At 36.5% G+C, this 27383-nt stretch overlaps 1 protein-coding gene across 7 annotated transcripts in view; it reads right to left on the minus strand.

Moving 5' to 3' along the window:
* FAM172A (family with sequence similarity 172 member A) overlaps positions 1–27383 on the minus strand; it is a 422066-nt gene that overhangs the window by 368486 nt on the left and 26197 nt on the right. For 4 of the 7 annotated variants that reach the window (XM_049648598.1, XM_049648597.1, XM_049648599.1 and 1 more), the window contains exon 2: positions 3887–3988. In XM_049648598.1, coding sequence (XP_049504555.1) covers positions 3887–3988 — 102 coding nt within the window. Of the gene's footprint in view, positions 1–3886; positions 3989–16141; positions 16266–16582; positions 17111–27383 lie in introns of those variants that run through there. The other 3 variants (XM_049648595.1, XM_049648596.1, XM_049648600.1) reach the window with 3 other exon arrangements.

Below are 27383 nucleotides of genomic sequence, written 5' to 3' on the forward strand. Positions count from 1 at the left end.
TATGTTTGCTATATGTTCGTTTACCATACGCAATGCCAAATCAGCCATCCTGCTCAAAGCATTCCATAAAGACTCTGTTCATAGCAAACATTAGTCTGTATTCACTAAAAGTTTATAGTATCAGCATGTTTATAAAGAGAAAAGACCAGGCCACTTTGTCTTCATTCTGTCCCAGGAATATTCCCCTGGTAATCAGGAGAGAAACATACCACAAGCCAATTACTTTAACCTACTCTCTCCTGCCTCTACCCAGCAATTTAAAGAAAACTGTATAAAATGGACAGAAAGTTCAAATAATAGTGAACAATCCATTTTAACAGAAACAGAAAGTATTGAGCCAAACTGTGTAACACTGGAGAACATGTTGGGAACCAACAGTAGAAGGCTCAAATATTGGGTCTGGACTCTATGCTAAGAGCAATAAGGCACAAGAAAGAGTTTAGAGCCCAAAGAAGGACATGATCATTCAGCGTGGAACTTAGTATTTGATTTTCAATGAGGGCATGAAGGAGTGGATAAAAACTTGAAAGTTATAGCACTGAAACTAAACCCAGGAAATATACGACCCCAAGTAAAACTACTTCACTATTTTTATGAATCAATTTCACTACATATGAAAAATAACTCTTTAATATGCAAAATAAGAGCTAATCCTTATTTGTAGAGTTCTCTAATACTCTCAACATGAGATACTGTGTTGGATCACTACAATACTCTTTTTTGGTTAGATGATGCCATATAAATTACAAGATGTATCTGTCTTTCTCCACAGGAAAGGGAAATTCCCATTTAAGATACCAAAGCAGGTAGGGGTGCCAGGGTGGCTCAGTTGGTTAAGCGTCCAACTTCAGCTCAGGTCATGATCTCACAGTTCAGTCCATGGGTTCGAGCTCCGTGTCAGGCTCTGTGATGACAGCTCAGAGCCTGTAGCCTGCTTTGTATTCTGTATCTCCCTCTCTCTCTGCCCCTCCCCCACTTATTTTCTCTCTCTCTCTCTCTCTCTCTCTCTCTCAAAGCTCAAAAATAAACATTAAAAAAATAAATAACTTGAAATGGAAAAGAAAGATGCATGTAATGGGTAAATCTGAAAAAAAAGAAAAAAACAGGTACCAATGCAGGTAGATTGAGGGCATCTGCTAATCTAAAACTTATGATTTTGACTAAAGTAACCTTAAAGGTACCTGACATATAGTAATGTATAATATTTCTGCAGCTGAAATTTAAAATGTATTTTCTGTGAGACTGCTGTGTGAAAGGGAAGCGACTTACCAAGCCAGTAAGTGACTTTAATAGACTACTTAGACCACTTGCACCTACATCAGAAAGAAAGGTGTTTTGTTTTTTGTCTTTCATTTAACTTACTCATTTTTGGATATCATAATTCTCATAAAGTGATAAAGATTCTGATGCTTTAGGGAAAATGGGCCCTGTCAAAAGAGCCAACTATTAGCACTAGTGTTAAAGGTAAAAAGAAGGTTAAGAGGCAAAGAATGTGAGCAGCGTTATCCAGAAAAAAATACCTGATCACATTTGCAAATATGGCATTTCTCAAAGATTTGGACAATCCTGCCAGTGAGTGTCAAAGATCTGATTTACGACACTTTAGCTTAAGGTCCCCTGAAATCAGTTGTAAAGTTTCACATGTACACCTAAAATATGTGCTATTCTGGGAAATGTATCCATATATTTTATCAGATTTGTTATGGAGTCTAGGACCCAAAAGATGCTATCACTTGCCTAAATGAATTAATAAGTTGAAAGTATTTAGGACACTTCTTGGCATGTATTAAGAGTTCAATAAACATCAGGTATTGTAGAAGACAATATTCAAACTCAAATGGTTTGCCACAAGGCCAATTATTTTTTAGTGATACTAAAGTGTGCTTCCTCATAATACTGCACCAGGACATAGGGAGTATAGGTGAGTGTAAAAGGGGATAAGCCTTTGAGTTCTTCATCAGCAAGGACATTCGAGCTGGGCCTTACACAACTGTAACAATGGGAAAATTGGCTAAGCAGGCATTTTAAACACAAGACGTATTTGAAAACGCACTGTTATTTGAAAGAACAGGTATCAATTTGATGAAGGTAAAATACAATCTCTTCCCCTTTGTTACAAATTGGCTTAAAGTAAAATTTGTATCCAAATTCTTCTTTTATCCAACTACTTTAAAATCCTTTATACAAAATTAGAAGCTTCAATCAGGTAATGAAAATTTGATTTCAAAGCTTTCATAAGAATTTTTGTCATTATAAAGCTAAAAAAGAAGTCGCCAAAGATACTAAGTTAAAATTTCCCTTTTAGGGGGTTAGCATTGAGACCCAGTTTCCCCGTATACAAATCCTCACCTCTCTAGATATTCACCGTTAACCTGAATTCAAAAGTGAACTGTATAATACTAAAAATAAGATCCTTAAAAATGGCATTCTATCCATAGAATTCAACCATGTCTGCCTCATACTGTTAGTCACTATTTATGTAAGACAATGTCCAGGATACTTAAAAAATAAATGGCAAGTGTGTGCAAGGATGCATACATCTTCATGGTATATATACACAAAAGGGCACATGTACATGCAAAAGTGTAGGTATGTACAAAAGTCTGAATGCAATATATGTGGATCCAAGGGTGTGCAAAAGTGTGAAAGGTTGTGTGCATATATATCTGATAATAAAAGGAAAGATTAAAAGTGTACTGCTTCTGGGGGCGTCTCACTGGCTCAGTTGGTATAGCATGTGACTCTTGATCTCAGATCATGAGTGCAAGCTCCACTCTGGGTGTGGTCCCAACTTAAAAAATGAAAACAAAGAAAAGTGTATTGTTTTTTTTGTTTCTTACTCACTTTAAGAAATATTCAAGGAAGATGAAACATAGACTTTGATGAAAAATGATGTCCGATATCCATAGAGCAAACATAGTTCTATGATTTAGCCACAATACCAATATCCCAACCCATCCCTGTTCTGAGAAAATCTAATAATCATTTCAAAGGAAAAAAGGCAATGTTAGTCTGAGTGATCATTTAGTTCTGTCAATTAAAATATAAAGAAATTTTTAAAAAAACCAAAATATTACTACTCATACATATTTTGGCGTAAGATATCCTTTACTAAAAAAAGCATGAAAATATCAGAAAAGAGATCAAAGTTTCTAATATCATCTGTTTAAATCCACTTAATTTTCTAGTATACAGAGACCATCATTATATAAGCAGATACCTATAACTGATAATGCAAAGGGATATCTACTATGACATGATAACAAATCACCAATGTAGTGGGTATGGAGCAACTAACAGAAAGCTACACCTCAAATGCTACCTAGCTTGTAACAGCAATGCCCTTCAGGTACAACAGCATGTTATCCATTCAGTGAATCACAATTCTTTGTTCCAGAAACATCCCTGTAACTTATGGTATGTTCTCCCAAATCCCAAGTGCAAAGTTTACCTTATTCATAACTTAATTAATAAATTTTAAAAGAAGGATGTTGCCTGAAAAAAATCATGGAAAATTGAGTATTATGCTTTAAAATATGGTCAAAGATAATAATTGCTAGTCATTTCATTTTAAAAATGTGGAAAAGTAGCATCTTTCTATATAATTTAATGCGGAATTACAACCGGATGCCAGCAAGTTAAATGCTCAAGGCTGAAATGCATAAGTCAAATCAAATTCATGTCCATTGGTTTAAGTGATTTGACAATTATGGGAAATTACAATTTGGTTCTTTTGCTTGAGTGAAGAATTTCACCATGAGGGGAAAAGTCATGAGTTCTTAAATACATAAAACACTAACGGGCAAATAAAAGCAGCAAATAACATCTGTCCTATGATTCTATTAGCATGATACATAAATCTTGTATGTAGCATACAACCACTTACTTTCATTAAAAGCATATTCAAATCCTTCCAGGGTATCCGGAAAATCAAGAGGTGGTTCATCTTTTTTCATTAGTTCATCCAAATCAATCCTAGATAATAAATCTAGAAAAGAATATAAAATGTACTTATATTTTCATAGTTAATTACAAAGATTTCATTTTAAATGGTTTTAAGTATTCTTTTGTTCTATTAGCTTACTTTTTATGTATTGCCTTATTGATAATGCTTTTAAAGTTTCTAAGTTCTTAAAGTGCTATACCATGACAATTTCAAAAGCACTTTCAAAATCATAATTGCCATAACAATCACAATTTTAGATCCTATGTACCCCTATTGTAAATTATGAACTTCTTCCCCTCAAAATATTCAGCTATTAATTTGTACCTTTTTAACCTCCATCTATATAGCTTAAAAGTTTCAGGTATTAAGATGATTTTTAAATGGTCACTAAATCTTACATATAGATGACACTACTATTTATGAAAAAAGAAAATTATAAATTTAAATAGGGGTAACATAGCACATTATTAAATTTTATATGAAAAATTATAATATTAAAATAAAACATGTAAATGGAGAAAGTTTGATTATCACAAAGAAGTTTTTATTCTTTATACTATCTGATTTCCATACAATAAAAAAATGGTCAACAAAGTTTTTTAAATAAACATTTTATCTTGAAATCATTTTACATTTACAAAAAAGTTGAAAGATAGTACAGATATTGTCTATATACCCTTTGCCCAGTTTCCCCTATTGTTAACATCCTATATCACCAGGGTACATTTGTGAAAATGAAGAAACCAACGTCTGCACATTCTTACTAACTAAGCCCAGATATTATTCATCAGTTTTTTCATTAATGTCCTTCTTCTATTCCAGAACTCCATGTAGGATACCACACTGCATAAACTTGTCATGTCTCCCTAGCATCCTCTGGTCTGTAACAGATTTCCGTCTTTACTTCTTTTCCATGATCCTGACGGTTTTGAGGAATACTGGTCAGGTATTTTGCAGAATGACCCTCAATTTGGGTATGTTTGATTTTTACTTGTTGTGATTAGACTAGGGTTACAGGTTTTTGGAAAGAAAACCACTTTTGGAAAGAGTGAACTGACCCTCTTTTCACACATATCAAGAGGAAAATGATATCCATGGAATATCACAGGAGATGTTAATTTACATCGGTTGGCTAAGGCATTGTCTGACAGTTTCTCAACTATGATGTTACTATTTTTCCTTTTCCATAATCTATTCATTGGAAGCGAGTAAGTCTAGCCCACAATCAAGGAGGAAAAGGTGGAATTATGTTCTATCTTATGGAGCAGAGAACATCTACATATATTTGTAATTCTCTTATATGAAATTTTTGTCTCTCTTCCTCCATTTACACATTTATTCAATCTTATTTGTATCAGTATGGATTCATGGGTATTTATTATATGCTTTGGGTTACAATCAATATGTCATTTATTTTGTTGCTCAAATTGTTCCAGCATTGGCCATGACCGTAAACTTTCAGGTGGTTCCTATAACTCTTTGACATGCTCTTATCTTTTTTTTTTTTTTAAATATTTCCTTACTTTGTGTTACCACAAGATGCTTGCTCTAGCAATCCCTATCAAAATAACACCAGCATTCTTCACAGAGCTAGAACAAACAATCCTAAAATTTGTACAGGTCCAGAAAAGACCCTGAAGAGCCAAAGCAATCCTGAAAAAGAAAACCAAAGATGCCTCCACAGTTGGAGGCATCACAATTCCGGACTTCAAGCTGTATTACAAAGCTGTAATCATCAAGACAGTATGGTACTGACACAAAAACAGACACTCAGATCAAAGGAACAGAATAGAGAACCCAGAAACGGACCCACAAATGTATGGCTAATTAATCTTTGACAAAGCAGGAAAGAATATCCAATGGAATAAAGACAGACTCTTCAGCAAATGGTGTTAGGAAAACTGGACGACATGCAGAAGAATGAACCTGGACCACTTTTTTACATTACATACAAATATAAACTCAAAATGGATGAAAGACCTAAATGTAAGAGAGGAAGCCATCAAAATCCTAAAGGAGAAAACATGCAAAAACCTCTTTGACCTTGGTCACAGTAACTTCTTACTCAACACATCTCCGGAGGCAAAGGAAACAAAGCAAAAATGAACTACTGTGACCTCATCAAGATAAAAAGTTTCAGCACAGGGAAGGAAACAGCAAAACTAAAAGGCAACTAACTGACAGAATGGGAGAAGATATTTGCAAATGACATATCAGCTACAGGGTTGGTATCCAAAATCTATAAATAACTTCTCAAACTCAACACCCAAAAAGCAAATAATCCACCTAAAGAATGGGCAAAAGACATGAATAGATACTTTTCCAAAGAAGACACCAAGGTGGCTAACAGAAACATGAAAAAATGCTCAACATCATTTGTAATCAGGGAAATACAAATCAAAACCACCATGAGATACCACCTCTCACACTTGTCAGAATGGCTAACATTACCAACTCAGGCAACAACAGACGTTGATGGGGATGCAGAGAAAAAGGAGCCTTTTTGCAATGCTGGTAGAAATGCAAACTGGTGCAACCACTCTGGAAAACAGCATGCAGGTTCCTCAAAAAATCAAAAATAGAACTACTCTATGACCCAGCAATTGCACTACTAGGTATGTATCCAAAGGATACAGGAGTGCTGTCTCAAAGGGCACATGCACCCCAATGTTTATAGCAGCACTATCGACAATAGCCAAAGTATGAAAGGAGCCCAAATGTCCATTGACTGATGAATGGATAAAGAAGATGTGGTATATATATTCAATGGAATATTATTTGGCAATCAAAAAGAATGAAATCTTGCCATTTGCAACAATGTAGACGGTACTAGAGTGTATTATGCTAAGCGAAATAAGTCAGAGAAAGACAAATATCATATGATTTCACTCATATGTGTAATTTAAGATACAAAACAGATGAATATAAGGGAAGGGAAGCAAAAATAATATAAAAATAGAGAGGGAGACAAACCATAAGAGACTCTTAACTACATAGAACAAACTGAGGGTTACTGTATGGGTGTTGGGTGGGTGGATGGGCTAAATGGGCAATGGACATTAAGGAGGACACTTGCTGGGATGAACAGTGGGTGTTCTATGTAGGCAACGAATCACTAAATTCTATTCCTGAAAGAAAGAAAAGAAAAAAAAAAAAAAAAGATATTTGCTCTAGGCTTAACTTTTCCCTGTCCCAGCTCTAGAATCAGTCTGTCAAAAAGTATTTAATGGTATCTTTTAGGCTTTTAATATGGGATGAGGCAAAAATTCTCACTATTTGTCATCACAGAGTCCTACTAAAGCTCAGAAAAACAAAAAGATAAACTTCAAATTTATTCAGTTCTGAAAAGATGTTTTTTAAGAAAGTTTAGGTTTTGAGATTATTCATTCTAACTCAAGTTCCTGAAAAGAAAACAGCTCCTAGGATATATAATAAAGCAAAGCAGTCCCTTTTCCTCTCTTACAGAAATATAACAAATCCAACTGTATGAAACACATGAAAATATGCCAAACAAAAAAGTAGTTTGTCTGCCTCCAGTCTCTAGTCTGTCTCGTAGGACATACAGATAAGCCCTCAAAAAAATCATTTTTTAGTACTCTTCAAACTGCTATACCAAATAAACTTCAACTCATATAAAAATACACCATTTTCAACATTTAAAAATAATAAAATGTTTGGAAATGTCACATAATATGTATATTGGGCTAAAAAAGGGATACATGCTGACAAATTTCTGATTCATTCATAAAGTTCTGAACACCATGTAATTATTTGCGAAACAGAGTAAAATAGAAGACTTAATACCCAAAATTGGGTTGGAGTGGTTAGAAAATGCTTCTCTCTCTCCAGTGAGTTGAGGTTCTGAGACAAAACTGACTCCTTCACTTCAGTCATCTTCTACAGTTCAAAACTTAGAAACCTTTTAATCAGACACACAGCGATGATCCAATACATAAGCAGATAGTTATATCATGTCTAATAACCATTTTCTCTACCAGCTCAGATCATAAAATGCCACCTAACATCTATGTACGAATTTAAAGTTGTCACATACTTTACCTCACTTGATCATCACAACCCTATAAAATAGTAGCATGTATTTATTACCACCTTCACTATCTGTCAGACAAGAAAATGAACTTAGAGAGGTAAAATGGCTTGTCCAAAATTATACCCTAAGAGTATAGTGGAATTAATAGAATAAATGTATTTGCCAATACGTAACTCAATGCTCTTTCAAAATCACCACACTTACTCTATGTTCGATGCAACCCTAAAATATTGTGCCCCCTCTCTTCATTACCTTATAAAAAAGGAAGTTATAAATACAAAAATATGCTTTTACTTTGCCCAGAATGTTCCTGTGAATGACAAAATGTACTGAATAAATAGGAAATCCACAAACTTATCCTCTGTTAACTAGGAAATCAGATATAGATTTTTTTTTAATTTCATTAGCACTGAGAGACATGTAGAAAGAAAACATCAGGAATTATGTTTTCTACTTTTTAAAATGAAAGCAACACTATCAAGCTGCAGTTTATACAGAGACTGGGTTCCAAAGGCAGTAGATTAGGCAGAAATCAAGTATAAAAAACATTTCCATTAAGAATCCCTTCAATCACCTCTAAAATACAGTACAACTGATCCATATAACTTAAATATGCATCAGATGTAACACAAGTGGTTCTTCTAAAACATGCCTCAGGTGATTAAAGTGATTCAGCAACTAGAATTCTAAACTTCAACTAAGCATATGAAGTAACTGGATAAAAATACCGCTTGATATCCAGAAGAATTGAAAACAGAGACACAGATATTTGTACACCCATCTCATAGTAGCAATATTCACTGCCAAGAAACAACCCAACTGTCCAAAGACAGAGGAATGGTGTGATGGTTAATTTTATGTGTCAACTTGACTGAGCCATACCATGCCCAGATATTTGGTTAAATGTTACTCCGAGTGTGTCTGTGAAGGTGTTTCTGGATGAGATTAACATTTGAATTTGGGTGAATATGTATATGATACTTTCAAACACTTTTGGAAAATTAATGAACATAATGAGATTGGCTGGTTGCTCCTAAAGTCACTGAACAAAGTGGTGGAAAAAAAAAAAGGATACACTCAGGGATTTGAATTCTCAGCTCAAGTGTAGCATAAATAACCTGTAATTTTCTAAGCATGTCCTGAAGGTGACCCTTATCTCTTGTAGCCAAAGGGCTGAGATTGTTAAAAATCAAACACAAAATCTCATCCTGCAACTAGCTGAAATACAGTCCAAGCAGAACTACCAGCCTCACAGGTGTCCATTGTTAAAGTGAGGACACCTACTGGGAAAGAATGGGATCGTGTAAATTGGAATGGTGACATGTGGGAAAACCCTGAAGAAGCTGGAGACAATAAGCTTCTAAATTGTGATAATTCTTTGCCAGTGGAAGAAGCCTTCCCATCCTCAGTAGTGGTCTCTCTACCTTACTCTTAGAGAATTAGCCTGTGTTGTCTAAGGAAACAGTAATGTCCTCCTCCACCCCGCCCAAGGCTGATGCCAGGCAAGACAAAGCTGATTCTCTTAAGGACCCACTCCCCAAAGCCCTCTTTGCAACTAGACTTTCAACTACACTCAAGTCATAGCAGGCCCCTCAAGGTGAGGTATATAGTATGACTCGTGAGGGGGAGCACAATATCCAACACTCTTTTGGGTTTTCTAATTTATACAGACAGATCCAGAAAACAAGTGTGGGAATAAATATTAAGGGTATGGGATTATAGTAGAAGGAACAATCAGATCATATTTATTAATATAGGCTCACTAAGCAGATATTCCATATTTAACGTTGATTCTTGGGGAACTAGGATGACTGATTAAATGTCAGACCTGCCTTGGTTTAATGCAGAGGAAAGGGTCAAAGGTTTTGGAAGACAGGAATGTTACAATGGATTTGTCACTGAAGACGTACTCACTCACAATGGGAAGGTCCAGAAGACATACCTTTCCCTACTACAATGAGAAATAAATTTGTGAGGAGAACCCTGGCATTCTTGAAGAGCTCTGTAATGACTCATCTTATGCCAGACCTTACAGTGAGAACTAAATCACTAAACTAGGAAATCTGGGATGCTGTTTGGAATCTTCAGTAAGCCGCTGGTGAATCACAGTACAGGCTCTTAGGATTTTGGAGTAAAGCCCTGCCATCTACTGCAGATAACTACTCTCGTTGGTCTGCCATTAGGCCTTAGGAGAGACTGAATGCTTAACCACAGGCTACCAAGTTACCATGTGACCTTAGCTGCTCACTATAAACTGAATGTTATCTGACCCACCAAGTCCTAAAGGTGGGTGTGTACAACAGCACTCCATCATCAAATGGAAATGGTGTATCTCTAACCAGGACTGAGTAGGCCCTGGAGGCAAAAGTTACATGAAGTAGCCCAAATGCAGAAAGTCCCCATTCTTGCTACACTGAACTTCTATCTAACAGCATGCACCTAAGGCCTCAGGGGGAGTTCTTACCAGCTGATAGAAGGCAAAACTCAGGTCTGGTTTACAGATGGTTCTGCATGATATTCAGGCACCAACCAAAACCAGCCAGAGAGTCTGGGATACCACTGATGGAAAGTGGTGAAAGGAAATCTTCCCAACGGGGAGAACTGTGAGCAGTGCACTTGGCTACCGTTTGCCTAGAAAGAGATATGGCCAAACATGTGATTATATCAAGATTCATAGGTTGTGGCCACTGGTTTGGCTGGATGGTCAGAGACTTGGAAGGAATATAATTGAAAAATTGGTGATGAGGAAATAAGGCAAAGAGGTGTGTGAATAGTCCTCTCTGAATGGGCAAAAGATGTGAAAGATAGCTGTGTCCCAACTTAATACCCACTAAAAGATTACCTCAAAAGAGGGAAGATTTTAATTACCAAGTGAGTAAGATAACTCTTTCTCTGGACACCAGTCAGCCTCTTTCCCCAGACACCACTGTCATTGCTCAACGGGCTCATGAACAAAGTAGCCATGGTGGCAGGGATGGAGGAGGCATGGGCTCATCAATATGAACTTACATTAACCAAAGCCAACATGGCTATAGCCATTACTGATTGTCCAAACTGCCAGAATCTGAAAATAACACTTAGCTTCCAATACAGTGCCACTCCCGAGAGTAATCAGTGAACTACCTGGTGGTAGTGGATTACATCATATTACTTCCATCATGAAAGAAGTAGCATTTTTTGTTCTTACTGGAAAAGACACTTTCTCTGAATACAGATTTGTCTTCCCCACATGAAATGCTTCTGCCATATCTATTTGTGGAGTTACAGAATGCCTTATCCACCATCATGGTATTCCACATTGCATTGCTTCTCATCAAGGAGCTCACTTCCCAGCAAAAGAAGTACAGCAATGGTCCCATGTTCATGAAATTCATTTGTCTTACCCTTTTCCCCACCATCCTAAAACAGCTAGTTTGAGAGAATGGCGAAATGGCCTTTTGAAGATTCATTTACTGTGTCAGCTAAGTGAAAGAACCTGCAGGGCTGAGGCCAGATTCTCTAGAAGGCTGTGTATACTCAGAATTAGTTTCAAATATATGGTGCTGTTTCTCTCATAGCCATAATTCACAGGTCTAAAAATAAAGGGGTAAAAATGGGAGTATCACCACTCATTATTACCCCTGATGAACAAGGAAAGAATGTCCATTTTCTCACTATTCTTATTCAACATAGTATTAAGAATTCTATCAAGTACAAAAAAGCAAGAAAGGAAATAAAAGGCATATTGATTGGAAAGGGAGAAATTAAACCATCAAATGTGCAAACAACCTGATGGCCTAACAGAAAATCTGAAGGAATCTACCCCCAAAACTCCTAGAACTATTAAGTGACATTAGGAGAGCCATTAGACATAATATCAACAAACAAAACTTGATCACATTTCCATAAACTATCAGTAAACACGTGGCAACTGAAAATGAACAAATCAGGAGACTATAGATGCTGGAGAGGATGTGGAGAAATGGGAACCCTCTTGCACTGTTGGTGGGAATGCAAATTGGTGCAGCCACTCTGGAAAACAGTGTGGAGGTTCCTCAAAAAATTAAAAATAGACCTACCCTATGACCCAGCAGTAGCGCTGCTAGGAATTTACCCAAGGGATACAGGAGTACTGATGCATAGGGGCACCTGTACCCCAATGTCTATAGAAGCACTCTCAACAATGGCCAAATTGTGGAAAGAGCCTGAATGTCCATCAACTGATGAATGGATAAAGAAATTGTGGTTTATATACACAATGGAGTACTACGTGGCAATGAGAAAGAATGAAATATGGCCCTTTGTAGCAACGTGGATGGAACTGGAGAGTGTGATGCTGAGTGAAATAAGCCATACAGAGAAAGACAGATACCATATGTTTTCACTCTTATGTGGATCCTGATGAACTTAACAGAAACCCATGGGAGAGGGGAAGGAATAAAAAAAAAAAAAAAGAGGTTAGAGTGGGAGAGAGCCAAAGCATAAGAGACTCTTAAAAACTGAGAACAAACTGAGGGTTGATGGGGGGTGGGAGGGAGGGGAGGGGAGGTGATGGGTATTGAAGAGGGCATCTTTTGGGATGAGCACTGGGTGTTGTATGGAAACCAATTTGACAATAAATTTCATATATTAAAAAAAAAAGAATAAACACGTGGCAACTGAAATTAAGAATACAACACTGTTTATAATCACCCTAAAGAATTAATACTTAGGTATAAATCTAATAAATATTTAAGACCTATATGCTGAAAACTACAAAATGCTGATAAAGAAAATCAAAGATCTAAATAAATCAGAGACATACCATGTCATGGATTGAAAGACTCAATAAAGATGTCAATATTCCCCATATTCATCTATAGGCTTAAAAAGAATATTAATCAAATCTCAGTAAATTTTTTTTGCAGATATGGATAATTTAGCTCTAAAATGTATATGGAAAAGCAAACAACCTAGAATACCTAAAAGCTAAAACTTTTGAAAAAGAATGAAATGGGAAGAATCACTCTACTCAATTTTAAGACATACTATACAGTACAGTAATCAACAGTGTTACCAAAGAGATAGACACAGATCCATGGAACAAAACAGAGAGCCCAAAATGAGGCCACCCAAATACCCAAATATACCCAGTTTTGACAAAGATGGACAAAGTAATTCCATGGTGGAAAGACAGTCTTTTTCACAAATGTGCTGTCACAAATAGAAATTAATAGGCAAAACAAACAAACAAAAACCCCATGACTTAGGTCTCATACCTTCTATAAAAATTAACTCCAAATGTGTCATTAATTTAAAAGTAAAATCTAAAATTATAGAACTTTTTAGGAGAAAACACAGGAGAAAATCTTCATAAACTAGGGTTAGGCAAAGAATATGACACCAAAAACACAATCCATAAAACATAAAACTCGTAAGTAGAGGGGCGCCTGGCTGGCTCAGTTGGTTAAGCGTCCAACTTCAGCTCAGGTCACGATCTCGCGGTCCGTGAGTTCGAGCCCCGCATCGGGCTCTGGGCTGATGGCTCAGAGCCTGGAGCCTGCTTCCGATTCTGTGTCTCCCTCTCTCTCTGCCCCTCCCCCGTTCATGCTTTGTCTCTCTCTGTCTCAAAAATAAATACACGTTAAAAAAAAAAAAATTAAAAAAAAAACTGGTAAGTAGACTGTTTGAAAGATAAAGTTTTATTCAGTTTGACAATTTGTTTGAAATATACTTTGCTATGCACTGCCATTTTGTTTTCTAATATTTCCTATTTAACTCCATGAATTGTTACAAGTTCATGTGTGCTAAACATTCTTATTCCTATAGTACTGATGAATTAACAGATTCAGAGAAGCTAAGCAGAAAAACCTGAGCTTAAATCCAGACAGTTCCATCTTTAGACCCTATCCATACTCTTTTTACATAATTGTACCTCCAAAACCCAGAAAACCTATGTAAACTCTTACAAGCTGCTTGAGGAAGTGTAAATTGGACCATAACTTGAAAGATTCAAATTTTCACATTACAGAGTAAGGTTGAAGACTCACAAAACACATCTAGTTGGAAAGCCAGAGAGTCTATTTAGAAGGAGACTTACATACATTCCTTGCCCTCTCTCCTAAATCAACCATTATTCTGAGAGTGCTAGTCATCCCCAGCAGCATACAAGCATGCAGTAAAACCTTCTACAGGGTTGTCCACAACTGTCTCCAATTCCTCTCTTCCCATTCTCTACCGAAGCTCTCCAAAAGAGCTTTCATTTCCATCAATTCATGAAAATAGCTCTTTTTGACGGTCACCAATGACCTCCACACTGTAAATTCCAAAAGTAATTTCTCAGTCCTTGTATAACATGAATTATCATCATGACTAAATTAATTACTCCCATTTTTTTTTACATTTGGCACTCAGGATCTCTCTCTCTCTCTTGCTCCTGGTTCTTAGCCTTTCTTCCTAGAAATTCATTTTCAGCTTCTTTTGATGGTTCCTGGTCATCTTCCTGACCCTAGAGTTGAGATGCCCTAGGGCTCAATCTACAGATCTTTTTCCTGTCTACATTGACATCTCCAGTGATCTCAATTAGGACCCATGGTTCTTTAAATATTACCTCTATACTAATGTTTCCTCAAACTTTTATCTCTAACCCAAATGCTCTCCCAAACTCCATACTCAACCTCTTTACCTTCCTGTTTAAGAAGCACCTCAGTTTAACATTTAATATATCTAAAACCTAACTCCTGCTTTCCACTACAATCACCACAACCTGTTTCTCCCAGTTTTCTTAATCTAACAAATCTAAGAGCTTTTTAGGCCAAGGGCATTCGAATTTATCTTGTTGACCCAACAGCAAATCATGTCATCTCTTTCTTCACAACACAACCAGAATCTGTCATCATCCTTTCTGCGACCACTCTGATCCATTACATCATCTCTCACATTTGTGAGAAGAAAGTAATGCTCTTAGCCATTTTCCATTTTTGAAGGTACAGGCTAGCTACACCATTCCATTGAGAGAACATTAGCTCTAAAAGCAGGGACAAGATGAGGCTGGCTTCTTTATTACATACTTATATGCTTTAGGCTTTCAAGAAAAGAGATAAAGTAAGGTCGAAAGAGAGAATCTTGAGATATCTTTATCATCCAGCCTCATAAAGCAGGGCAGGATAGCAGTGAGGGATTCAGAGAAATGGCTGCAACTAAGATGGTCTGGTACACATTCATTTGGGCCATCACCTACAAAGCATCTTGAAGACCACAAAGACTCTACATTGAATAAAAGATTCATTATCTAGCACAGATGGCATCTCAACATTTAGAAAATCCATAAGATTTTCTTTCACCATCAAAGAAAGTAACTGTGAGACCACATACAAATTACTTAGGTAAGCTGATCTGGGGTAAGTCACTAGACAGTTAGATTGAAATATATAATAATGAAGAAATCTTTCAGCTCAAAAATGCACATTTAGGAGTAAAATTCTTTTAGATTGCAGACTTAAAAAGTCTAGAATTCAAAATTCCGGAAGAATGGCTTGGGCAGATTCTTTCTGAGATGTTAACATGGAAAGCCTCTCAAAAAATATTCCTAATTCAGGGCCCCCGGGTGGCTCAGTAGGCTGAGCATCTGACTCCCAGGGTCGTGGGATCAAGCCCTGCATCAGGCGCCATGCTGAGTGTGGAGACTGCTTAAGAGTCTCTCTTTCTCCTTCTGCCCCTTTCCCCCGCTTACGAATTGTCTCTCCCTCTAAAATAATTTTTTTTTTAATTTTAAAAACTATCAAAAATATATTCCTAATTAATGCCATGAAGATAGAATACTGGATTATTAGGCACACCATTACCCTAGCCAAGCATGACATTCTGATCAACAAAAATATGATAATGGCACTTAATCTTGACTCAAGAGACGTATAGTGTTAGTTTTACCTTTAAATAGATGACTTTGGATAAGAAAAGACTTAAGATTTCCTACAGTTGTAAAAGTATGTGATTCTGTGATTTATTTACTGAGTACATACTACACTTCAGACACTGAGACAGTTGTGAGGGATACAAAGAGTTACAAATGGATTAAATACTAATATTCTTATTTTAGAACTGAAATGAAAGGAAGATCACCTAAATATTCCTATACCTTCATGAGGAACAATGAAAACCCCTAAAAAAGCAAATTAAGCATGTACCTTTCAGTGCTGTAGTCTTTTCTTTTTCATCTGGACCTCCCTGCTGGATTTGTGCCATGCTTATCCAAATTGGTAACAAAATTAAAGAGCTCAAGGAAATAGACATCAATCTTCAGAAGACAGTCTAGAATGAATGAAAGCAATAAATTAAGCTCTACTCAATCCTACCTACTCCATGAGAACTTCATAGATCCTCCCAGTTGGGATTAATCTCTATTCTGATTTCCCACTGCACTTTGTTGATGCCTATACCACAGTTACTTATCATAGCCTGCCTTGCATTATAGTTATTTATGTATTTGTCTGGGTTGGCTAACAGATTACAAGTCCCAGGATAAAGGTATCAAGTTTTTGTCATCTTTATATCTCTCATGTCACCAAACACAATGCCTTATACATACAGATACCTAAAGTTGCTGAATGTAATTTAGCTAAACTTACTGTGTAAGTTTAGTTCTCGATCATCTAATTTTTTTTTAAATATCTCCAGGTAATTTCAAAAGCCTGAAATTTCTTTTAAAATGAACTATAAGCTTGTGCCAATTACAAAGTCAGAATGTCTTCGACCTGGAACAGACAGCAGAAGGAGAAAAATACAAACTATGTAAGGTAGCTATAAGCTACCTCTGGTGTAATTCAAAATATAACTTTAAGGGAAAAAATTAGCCCGTTTTAAAAATGAAACTATGTCAAATTCAGTATCTGGAAGCCATATAAATGTCACTCCAGTAAACAATCATAATATAAAATTATGTTTATTAAGATCTAATTCTGCTCCATTTTGGCCAAAGGGAAGGCATTTACTCCACAAATAGAAGTTTTTTCCCAGTATGCCCATGAAGAGTAAAACAAACAAACAAACAAACAAACAAAAACACTACTCCTAAGGTTTAAGGGACAAAAATGAAACACATACAATGGAAAAAGTTAAACTAATTTAGTCAATCTATAACTGTTAATGAAATTCTATAAAAACTACATTCATGACAATAATAAAACAACACTGAAAATTCCTCTGATTGAGGAACCCAATTTATTTGCTATCCACAAAGAAAATTTCAGTTTCCTTTTGGAGGGCTATTTTATAACTATCTTTAAAAACTGAGGCATTTTCATAATCAGCTAAGTATAGCAGAAAATAAAAATACCAACACTGAAAATAATATTTTAAAACTATGAATGTCTCAAACAGTCATAAATCGTATTGTCCTTATCTCAATTCTAACTGAGGGAGGGTGGGGTGGGGGCAGGTAGTATAAGAGGAAAGACCATCTGGCTTTACCATCAACTACCACATACCCCTGACAAATTATTTAGCTTCTCTGTGCCTTATTTCCAAATGTGAAAAATAACAATGATAATCATGTTTCCCTCATATGGTTACACTCAGATTAAATGGAAAATAAAAGATCTAGCATAGTACCTGATGCATAATTAAGTGCTCAATATACTCTGGCTTATATATTTTTTAATTGTTATAAATGTATCCTGGTTTCACTGCCTAATAATAGCTCTGTGGTCAGGAACAAGTCACTTAACATCCAAAATCTTCAGTATCCTCATTCATAAAATATAGCCCAAATAATGGTGGCTGAGAATTAATATTATAGAAGGTATATACATCTGATCATTGCTATTATTAGCAATAATACTGCTTCTCAATGGAGTGAGGTTTCCTAATAGGAAAAAGTAGAATATGAGAGTACTTTTGAGTAGGAAGGCATTTCCACTTAGCAGGAAAGAAGTTATTTTTCTTCTGTGAATAGGTAACTAAAAACTCTGTCAATCTACGTGAATAAAATGTGTCTACATTCCTTCAAGAAACATATCATAGTTTGTATGGTGGACAATGTATAAGATACCAGGGTGCAGTGGTGAGTAAAACAGACATGGTCATGGCCTGGGTGGGGGCTAGCAAAACAAACTGCCAACTTGTAAAACACGTAAGACCTAGAATGATAATTACAACACTGTTATAAAGGTTTATCTATTTACGTACAGGAATTGGTCTTATCTGTCAAGTCCCACAGGTTTCCATACAAGTCTTACCAGCAATTCCCTATTATACACCATCCTATAGCAGAAATTAAAGAGAAATGTTCACAGGGTACCTGGATGGTTCAGTTGGCTAAGCATGTCTTTTGACTTTGGGTCAGGTTATGGTATCATGGTCATGAGATTGAGCCCCATGTTGGGCTCTGTGCTGGGCATTTAGCCTGCGTGAGATTGTCTACCTGTGTGTCTGTCTGTCTCTCTCTCTCTCCCCCCCGCCCCAACTATCTCTCCTGCACTTGCATACTCTCCAACTCACTCAAAAAAAAAAAAAAAAGAAAGAAAGAAAGAAAGAAAAAGGAAAAGAAAAAAGAAATGTTCATAATGAGAAATCTCATGCACCGCTCTCTGTTAACAATTCCATAACTATCTACAAGGGCTTCTTGCAGTGTTTAATAAATCTATCCTCCTGCCAATCCAATATTTCTTCTAAATATAAGTGGTTTGGTTATTTTTCAATGGCCCCAAATTGCCTGATTACTAAACAGAAGAATTTGGGGCGCCTGGGTGGCTCTGTCAGTTAAGCGTCTGACTTTGGCTCAGGTCACGATCTCACGGTTCATGAGTTTGAGCCCCGTGTCAGGCTTTGTGCTGACAGCTGAAAGCCTGGAGCCTGCTTCAGATTCTGTCTTCTTCTCTCTCTACGCTTCCCCTGCTTGCTCGCTCTCTCTCTCAAAAATAAATAAATATTAAAAAAGTTTTAAACTGAGGGGCGGCTGATTGGCTCAGTCAGTTAAGCGTCCGACTTCAGCTCAGATCATGATCTCTTGGTTTGTGAGTTCGAGCCCAGCGTCGGGCTCTGTGCTGACAGCTCAGAGCCTGGAGCCTGCTTCAGATTCTGTGTCTCCCTCTCTCTCTGCCCCTCCCCTGCTAACGGTCTGTCTCCCAATAATAAATAAATGTTAAAAATTTTTTTTAATTAAAAAAAAATTTTAAACAGAAGAATGTATACTATTATCTCATTGTGACTGTTTCAATGAAAGTGAAATTATAGAATATTTTTGGTGCTAGAGTCATTTTCAAGATTCACATTTTAAAGTTCTGGAGATCTAACGTAGAGCAGGGTGACTACAGTTAACAATCCTATATTGCAAACTTGAAAGTTGCTAAGAGAGTAGATCTTAAAAGCTCTCATCACACACACACGAAGCAGGTTAACTACGTGAGGTGATGGATGTGTTAACCAACCTTATTGTGGAATCATTCTGCCATACATATGTATATAAATCATTACATTGTATACCTTAGACTTACATAGTGTTACATGTCAATTATATCTAAAAAAAACAAAAAAACAAAAAAACAAAAAAACACAAAACCTTGGAAAAAGCTCTAAATACTCCACAATGTTTAATACATATCCCCCCTTTAGATTTTGATCTCACTGAGGACAGGTATTGTGTCTGTCCCTAGCACATGTCTGGCATGTTTGGAACTCACTGGTTATTTGCTGAATTTACAAATAAGAGATGGGGGTTGGGGGAGAAATTCACATTTTAAAGAATAATTTTCAAGATTCTCAAAATTATATACCAATAATCATATTCTTATTTTATGATATAATCAAAAAATTTCACGTTGCAATTTACTTAAGTGATGATATGTATGTTACAAGAGTACTAATTATTATCTGTGATCCTAAACCTTCTAGCAGCAGATGCAAAGCAGGTAAGCATGAAGCGAAAGCAATTTGTCTGTTGCTCTCTCATTCACTGTTAGATTTTTGCCCTCTCAAGTTATCTTCCATGGCTGTGGCACAGCTGGTGAAGCTAAATCGGGAACATTATAAATTCTCAATTTAGTTTTCCTAATAAAAATTCAGAGTTATAACCTGCATGACCACAGATAAACACTACTGAAAATGTGGCCAGCAACCCGTTTGATACATTTGATATATATTAATATGTGCACTCAACATAGTTTATTTAGTATTATCTGATGGAGGTTAGGTTATAGGGAATAAAGTGGTAGAAGGTTTTTACTGATGTGAATTGGGACACAGTTGACACGTTGTATACTTCATGATAACCACTGCTGTTTAAATATGGTTTCCTAGAAATGGTTGTAGTATAAACAAGATTCAAAACATCTCAGTTTGCAATTTCATTCTGTGAACTACACAAAGCAATTATCATATCTTCTTTCCTTCTATGATTCCAACAGAGAATCCACTAAGTATAAATAAAGCTATAAATAACTTGTCATGTGTAATCTTTATCCAGTCAGCATTTCAAAACATGAAAGAGTAGAATATTTCTTAGTTGCCCTGTTTGCTCAAAATATGGCATGAGCACTTATAATATGTACAGGGAAATATACAGAAGCCTGTTTCCTACATCTGCTTGTTTTTAGGTAGGTATTAAATAAGGACTAGATATAGATGATTTTGCAATTGAAGGCTTTCCACCTCCCATTCTGAATGCAACGATGCAAGTATAAAATACATCACAAGACAAGTAAAACTGAATTCCCTGGGACCTTTAGAGCTGATTTGGTCCCAAAGAATCTACGTTTACTAAGTCAGGCTCTGGAAATCCAGCTCATAATGCCCTTCTTGTGGTAAGTAGTGCCACAAGTACTTTTTGAATTGGTACCAAAGATTTGCGAGAAACCAAAAGATTTGCCCAAATTATAATTAAAATATCTATGTTATTCAGAAATTGCTCATCAGCAAAGGTTACTTCATAATAATCCTGGACAGCTTATAGTTCTGAGGCTGAAGCACAAAAAATGTATGTTTGGGGACACCTGCGTGGTTCAGTCCATTCAGTAACTGACTCTTGATTTCGGCTCATGTCATGATCTCACAGTTGTGACACTGAGCTCCACATTGGGCTCTATGGTGAGCATGGAGCCTACTTAAGATATTCACTCTCTCTCTCAAAAAGAAAAAAAAGAAAGAAGTTTGGAGGGTGTGTGTGCATATACATATCGGACTGGGGAAAAGGCACAAGAACAAGCGTATCAGGCTAGAGCAGACACAGAAGACAAAGCCCAGGGTAATATGGGCTCATGGTACATAGAAAATGGCATCTTCTACTGAGAATGTCATCGATGCTTGGATCAAAGTTGACATACCTGAATCCAATCTAACGCTTTCTGAAGTAATTTCTTAGTTTCCCAGTCAATGTGATATAGGAGGTTTGGTATGAGAAATTCAGCATTTTAATCTCAATTCTACCACCTACAAGGTGGGTTATCTTGAGAAAGTCATAACTTCCTTAAGAAAAATAACAGCACTTCCTTTTACAGGGCAATTATGAAGATGATATCAAAGAATGTATGGAAGGGGCGCCTGGGTGGCTCAGTTGGTTGAGCGTCAGACTTGGGCTTAGGTCATGATCTCACAGCTCATGAGTTTGAGTCCCACATGGGGCTTACTGCTGTCAGTGTGAAGCAGGCTTCAGATCTTCTGTCCTCCTCTCTCTGCCCCACCCCCACTCGCATGCCTGCTCTCTCTCTCTCAAAAAATAAACATTTAAAAAAAATGCATACACATTTTGAAAACAATAAATTTCTCTATAAATATTAGTAATCCACATAATATCAAACAAAATTGGATTCCAATTAATTTGTACTCAAACACAAGGATACCCAAATTAGTCCAACTTCGAGGAATGAGAAACTTCTGATATGAACTGTTTGGATGAATTCTAAAAAGAAATAATAAAGCCCCATAATAAATACCTGTTGAGTTGACTTGGGTTTCCAAAACTATACTGAAGATAATCATAATGAAATATAAATTAATTTTCTTCATATAATTTGTTTGTATTCTTTTTTTTTTAAGTTTATTTATTTTGAGAGAGACAGAGCACAAGTGGAGGAGGGGCAGAGGGAGGAGAGGGAGGGGGAGAGAGAGAGACAGAGACAGAGACAGAGAGAATCCCAAGCAGCCTCTGGACTGGCAGTGGAAAGTCTGATGTGAAGCTCAAACCCACAACACCGTGAGATCGTGACCTGAGCCGAAACCAAGAGTGAGACACTTAACCAAATGAGCCACCCAAGTGCCCCGGTTATATTCTTTTCTAATCTTATTAAATATGTGTCTGGAAAATGTTCAAGTATGTGAGTTCTAACTTGATTTAGGTAAAAATGTATCCAAAGAAGAATACTGTTCTAAATATCTCCTAAATAGCATATGTTGGTCACAAAGTTAACAAGTGCTTTCATACCCATTACTTTATTAGGTTATCTCCACAACTGTCAGGGAAAGGAGGGGTTGACATATCTGCATTTTACAGAGATGAGGCATCATGGGATATATGAAAAGCAAAGTAACCTGGGTCAGGTATGCCAGATCAGCAAGGGATGGTTGGGATTTTAACTCTAGTCTTCTGGATAGGAGCTCCTACTTATGAGCTCCTTTACCTGCATGGTGGAGTCATACTATTTAACTCCAATCAAAAAAACTATTCCAGTTTCAACTTCTCATTTATCCTATAGGAAGTTTTCACTTTTGTGTACTAATTTATATTATCAGCAAGTAGTCCAATATGGAGTCTGAGTAAGTTGGACATAGTTAATTACATATAGATGACAGCTGTCAACCAAAACTGTCTCAGTCTATTTGGTTTGCTGTTCAGAATTAAGATTGATAAAAACACTCCTCATCATTCCTGACAATACTTTTGGTAAATCAAATATTTAAAAGAAAAAGTCAAAAGGTAAGGAATATCATATACAAAGATTTAAAATATTTTTTTTTAACGTTTATTTATTTTTGAGACAGAGAGAAACAGAGCATGAACGGGGGAGGGTCAGAAAAAGAGTGAGACACAGAATCTGAAACAGGCTCCAGGCTCTGAGCAATCAGCACAGAGCCCAACGCGGGGCTCGAACTCACGGACCGGAGATCGTGACCTGAGCCAAAGTCGGACGCTTAACCGACTGAGCCACCCAGGCACCCCTTATATACAAAGATTTTAGAAGAAACTAATAATGTACTACCATGCCTTTTAACAGGTTCCAAAACTAGAAGTCATCTGGATAGGTTTCACATTACTATTTGCCTAGCAAAAAGACAAACTAAACAAGACTAGAAAGAAATCCTTAGAGTATCTGCAAGACAATGCTAAAGCTGAAGCTAAAAAATTAAACAAGGACTAAGTTCTCAATTTTGAAGCCCCTCAAAAGAAAAACTAATTTAAGCAATCTTTTATGAAGTTTTCATAATATGGAGCAGAAATAGCAGAGCTATGGATGAGGACAAAATAATTCTCAAAAAGATATGCTCAAAATTTTGCAAAAACAGAACATGTAAAACAAATAACCTCCTTTATATGGGTCAAATATAAATGTCATGTAAGCTACTTAACAGACTTTAATTCTATGGTAAACATAAATAATATTATAAATATACATAACTCCAGGTCAAATTCAACAAAGAGAAATTAACTATATTCATAAGATTTCAAAGTAGCCAATACCATGAAATAGCAGTAATAACTTACTTGCAAAGTCTACATCACATTTTCTCATTCCATATATATGCTTACCAGCATCTCTGCTAAACTATGTGAACTAAAGGTTAAACTTAGATTTTAAAATATAATATGCATGTGGTAGACACTAAAGTGAACCCTCCCCCCCGCCCCCCGCCCCGAGATGCACCTTCAAGGAGAACTTGCTACGCAGCAGCATGGAGTACAGTTAGCAAAGAGCCTCCAACTGTTCCCCACTTCAGAGTCTGCCTCAGATGCCGAGAGCTGTCTCACTCAAGGTGGTGCCCTTCCCAGGTTGACTGTCTCAGTCGCTGACTGAGCCCAGTGGGAATATGAAGGCCTGCCTCTGACAGGCAATATTTGCTGCGGGGCTCATCTTCAGGTTGGTAGAGGTTTGGTCAGGCCTGCATTAAGTTCAACTTCTCTATCCGACCAATCCTGTTGTCTTTCTTCTTCTCCTAAGTGTTGTTCTTTTTTTTTTTTTTGAGGGAGAGAAAGAATGTGAGCAGGGGAGGGGCAGAGAGAGGGAGAGACAGAATCTGAAGCAGATTCCATTTTCTGAGCTGTTAGCACAGAGCCCAATGTGGGGCTCGAACTCACGAACCATGAGATCGTGACCTGAGCCGAAGTCAGACGCTCAACCCACTGAGCCACCCAGGTGCCCCAAGTGTTGGTCTTCCACATCTTTCACACCAAATTTTATCTCAGCACCTGTTTCTAAAAAATCCGATCTGTGACACTGTACTTTTCTTAATGTTTTTTCTGGAAGTTAAAAAAGTTTCATTATGTTGAGACAAGATGTATCCAGAATATATAATGAACTCTGGCAACTCAACAATAAAGAAAAATAACCTAACTTTAAAAATGAACAAAGGATATGAATAGGCATTTCTCCAAAGAAGATATCCAAATGACGAAAGAGCACCCAAAAAAGACATGCTCAACATCCTTAGCCATTAGAAAAATGAAAATCAAAACCATAGTAAGATACCACTTCACACCCTCAGGCAAGGTTATAATAAATAAGAAAGATAATAGCAAGTATTGGTGAGAATGTAGAGAAACTGAAATCTTCATACATTATTATGTATTATGTAAACTGGCATACACTCATTTTAGAAAAGTTTGGCAGTTCCCTAAAATGTTAAACATAGATTTACCATATGACCCAGCAATTCCACTTCTAGGTATATACCCAAGAGAAATGAAAACACATGTCCACACCAAAACTTAAACACAAATGTTCACAAACGCATTATTCATAATTGCCAGAAAGTAAATGCCTATCAAGTGATGACTGGATAAACAAATTTGGTATATCCATACACTAGAATATTATTAACTCATAAAAAATGAAGTATTGATACATGCTACAACATGAATAACCTTGAAAACATTATGCTAAATAAAAGAAATCAGTTACAAAAGACCATATATTATAGAATTCCATTTATAAGAAATGACAAGAATAAGCAAATAAATCCACAGAAAGAGAGAAAGTAACTTAATGGGTTTGGGGTGTTGGAGGAGGGGAGTAAAAAGTGATTGCTAATGGGGAGGTTTCTTGTCATTTTTTTTTTTAAGTTTATTTTATTTTGAGAGAGAGCATGCATGCACATGCACGAAGGGAGAAGAGGGAAAGAATTCCAAGTAGGCTCCTCCTTGCCAGCACAGAGGCCGACACAGGGCTTGAACTCATGAACCCTGAGATCATGACCTGAGCCAAAATCAAGAGTCAGACGCTTAACCGACTGGGCCACCCAAATGCCCCACAAGGTTTCTTTTCAAGGTGATGATTCCAATAGTGCAAAAGAGATACACTAGAGTAGTGTACCTCACTGCGTATTAAATGGTTCTCTCTCTCCATCTCTTCTGTATAGCTAAATGCCAAACATCAAGGCACAGCACAGAAAGGGAACAGGCTTGCCCCTTTCACTCAATCTTCTCTATTCCTTCTAAGAAACAGGAGTGATAAGTGGGCTTTAGGCAGACTCACTTAAAGAACTTCCCTTTTCAGATGTCCCTACCATCCCTCCCACCAGAACCAGGCTAGGAACCATCTAGGCCTGCTCTATCTAAACATTAGGGGCAAACACAGTATTTCCCAGGTATAAAAGGTAAACATCATATATAAAGGTTTTATAATTCACAGTGCTCTAGTCTAGCTTCTTCTAATTCTGTGCATTGGGAGTTCTCTGTCAATGGTAATTTGCCTCCCTGGCCTGTCATTATTCCTTACGTACTTCTTCCAATGATTCAATGATTCACTGATTCACTTCGGTTATGATTTGTTAATTCCTTGGCCACATACTACTTAGTAACACCCCAATGTTATGCAATTTCTAACAAGGAATGAAATTTAATAATAACTGCTTTATTATTAGTGTTATTGTTATCAGAACTGATCCCACATACTCTATTAACTTACTTCAAAGTTAACAGAAGTTAATGGAAGTTTGCTATACAAACAAAAATAAAAACTTAAGCAGAGGATCAAGCAATTTACTCTTAATGCCTGTAAACCACGCTAATAACACTAGCAATAAAGTTTAATGGTAAAGTTAAGCTTCTGGAGACCACAATTGTACTGCAAATAAGGCATATAAGTACCACTCAGATTCAATGTCTACTGACAGTGCACTCCTTGTTATTTATTTAAGGGGGAAATGTCTGTGAAGGCTGACTTTACATAAACGTGTTAACAAGTGGGAGTATCATCATTTAAGTGCCTTCGAAATGGATTTCTTTCTCACTTCTGGAATTTCCCAGTTCTTTATAAAGTGATAGCACTTTCCAGAATTTCACATTTGTACCATATTTCAACAATGCCCAATCCTGAAACCAACAGCAAAGAATTCAGAAAGATTTGGAGAGGCTCTATACTGTTGTGATACTACAAAATCTGATCTTAAAAAAAAAGAATTAGGAATTTGAAATCTCAAGTCATCCTTTTAAACTACCATATTAGTTACATTGGTTATTTACTTCATTCAGAAAATAATACACACAATTCATACCTTGCCTAAATTAACAAAGGATTTCAGACAACAAATTCTCTTATTCCAAAAGCAAAAGGCTTTGAGCCCTCTTGGCGTCCACAAAATATGTTTTTTCCCCAACAAAAGACAACCTTACTTAGCCACATGACACTGAAGTTGTCAGTACAAGGGCACTTTGTGAAATGTTAAGTCATTTATGTATTAGACTTATGCTTAAACACAGTATGCCAGATAGCTCTCATTACTATTGTCTACTTATGCAAAAGTTGGTAGAATCCCTTCCTATCATCATGAGAGTCAAGAATTTTACAACTAGATTTCATTTTCAACATTATAGCTCTGTCCTTTGAGCGACCCTCCTGTTGAAAATAACTAAACTTGGAAGGTACATTACAAAACTAAGGATACCTAGAAATATCACTAAATTAACATAAAGGAAGAAATAATAACAATTTCAATATCTGCAGAAAAAGTAATAAAATTCAATACTCATATTAGGAAGAAAAGTCATAGTAAACTGGGAAAAAGGAACACCCTTAACATAATAAAGAGATTCAACAAAACAAAAATACAGTAAAACTGCTCTTCATGGTAATATATTAAAAACATTCTCTTTAAAATCACGTACCAGAAAAGAATGCCCATCATTACCACTTTACTATTTCCACCTCTAATCAAAGTTTTCTGGACGCTTTTCTAGTATAATAAGTTATAGAAAAGAAAACAAAAAATATACAAGGATTGGGG

This window comes from Panthera uncia, assembly GCF_023721935.1.
Source record: "Panthera uncia isolate 11264 chromosome A1 unlocalized genomic scaffold, Puncia_PCG_1.0 HiC_scaffold_17, whole genome shotgun sequence".
NCBI lineage: Eukaryota > Metazoa > Chordata > Mammalia > Carnivora > Felidae > Panthera > Panthera uncia.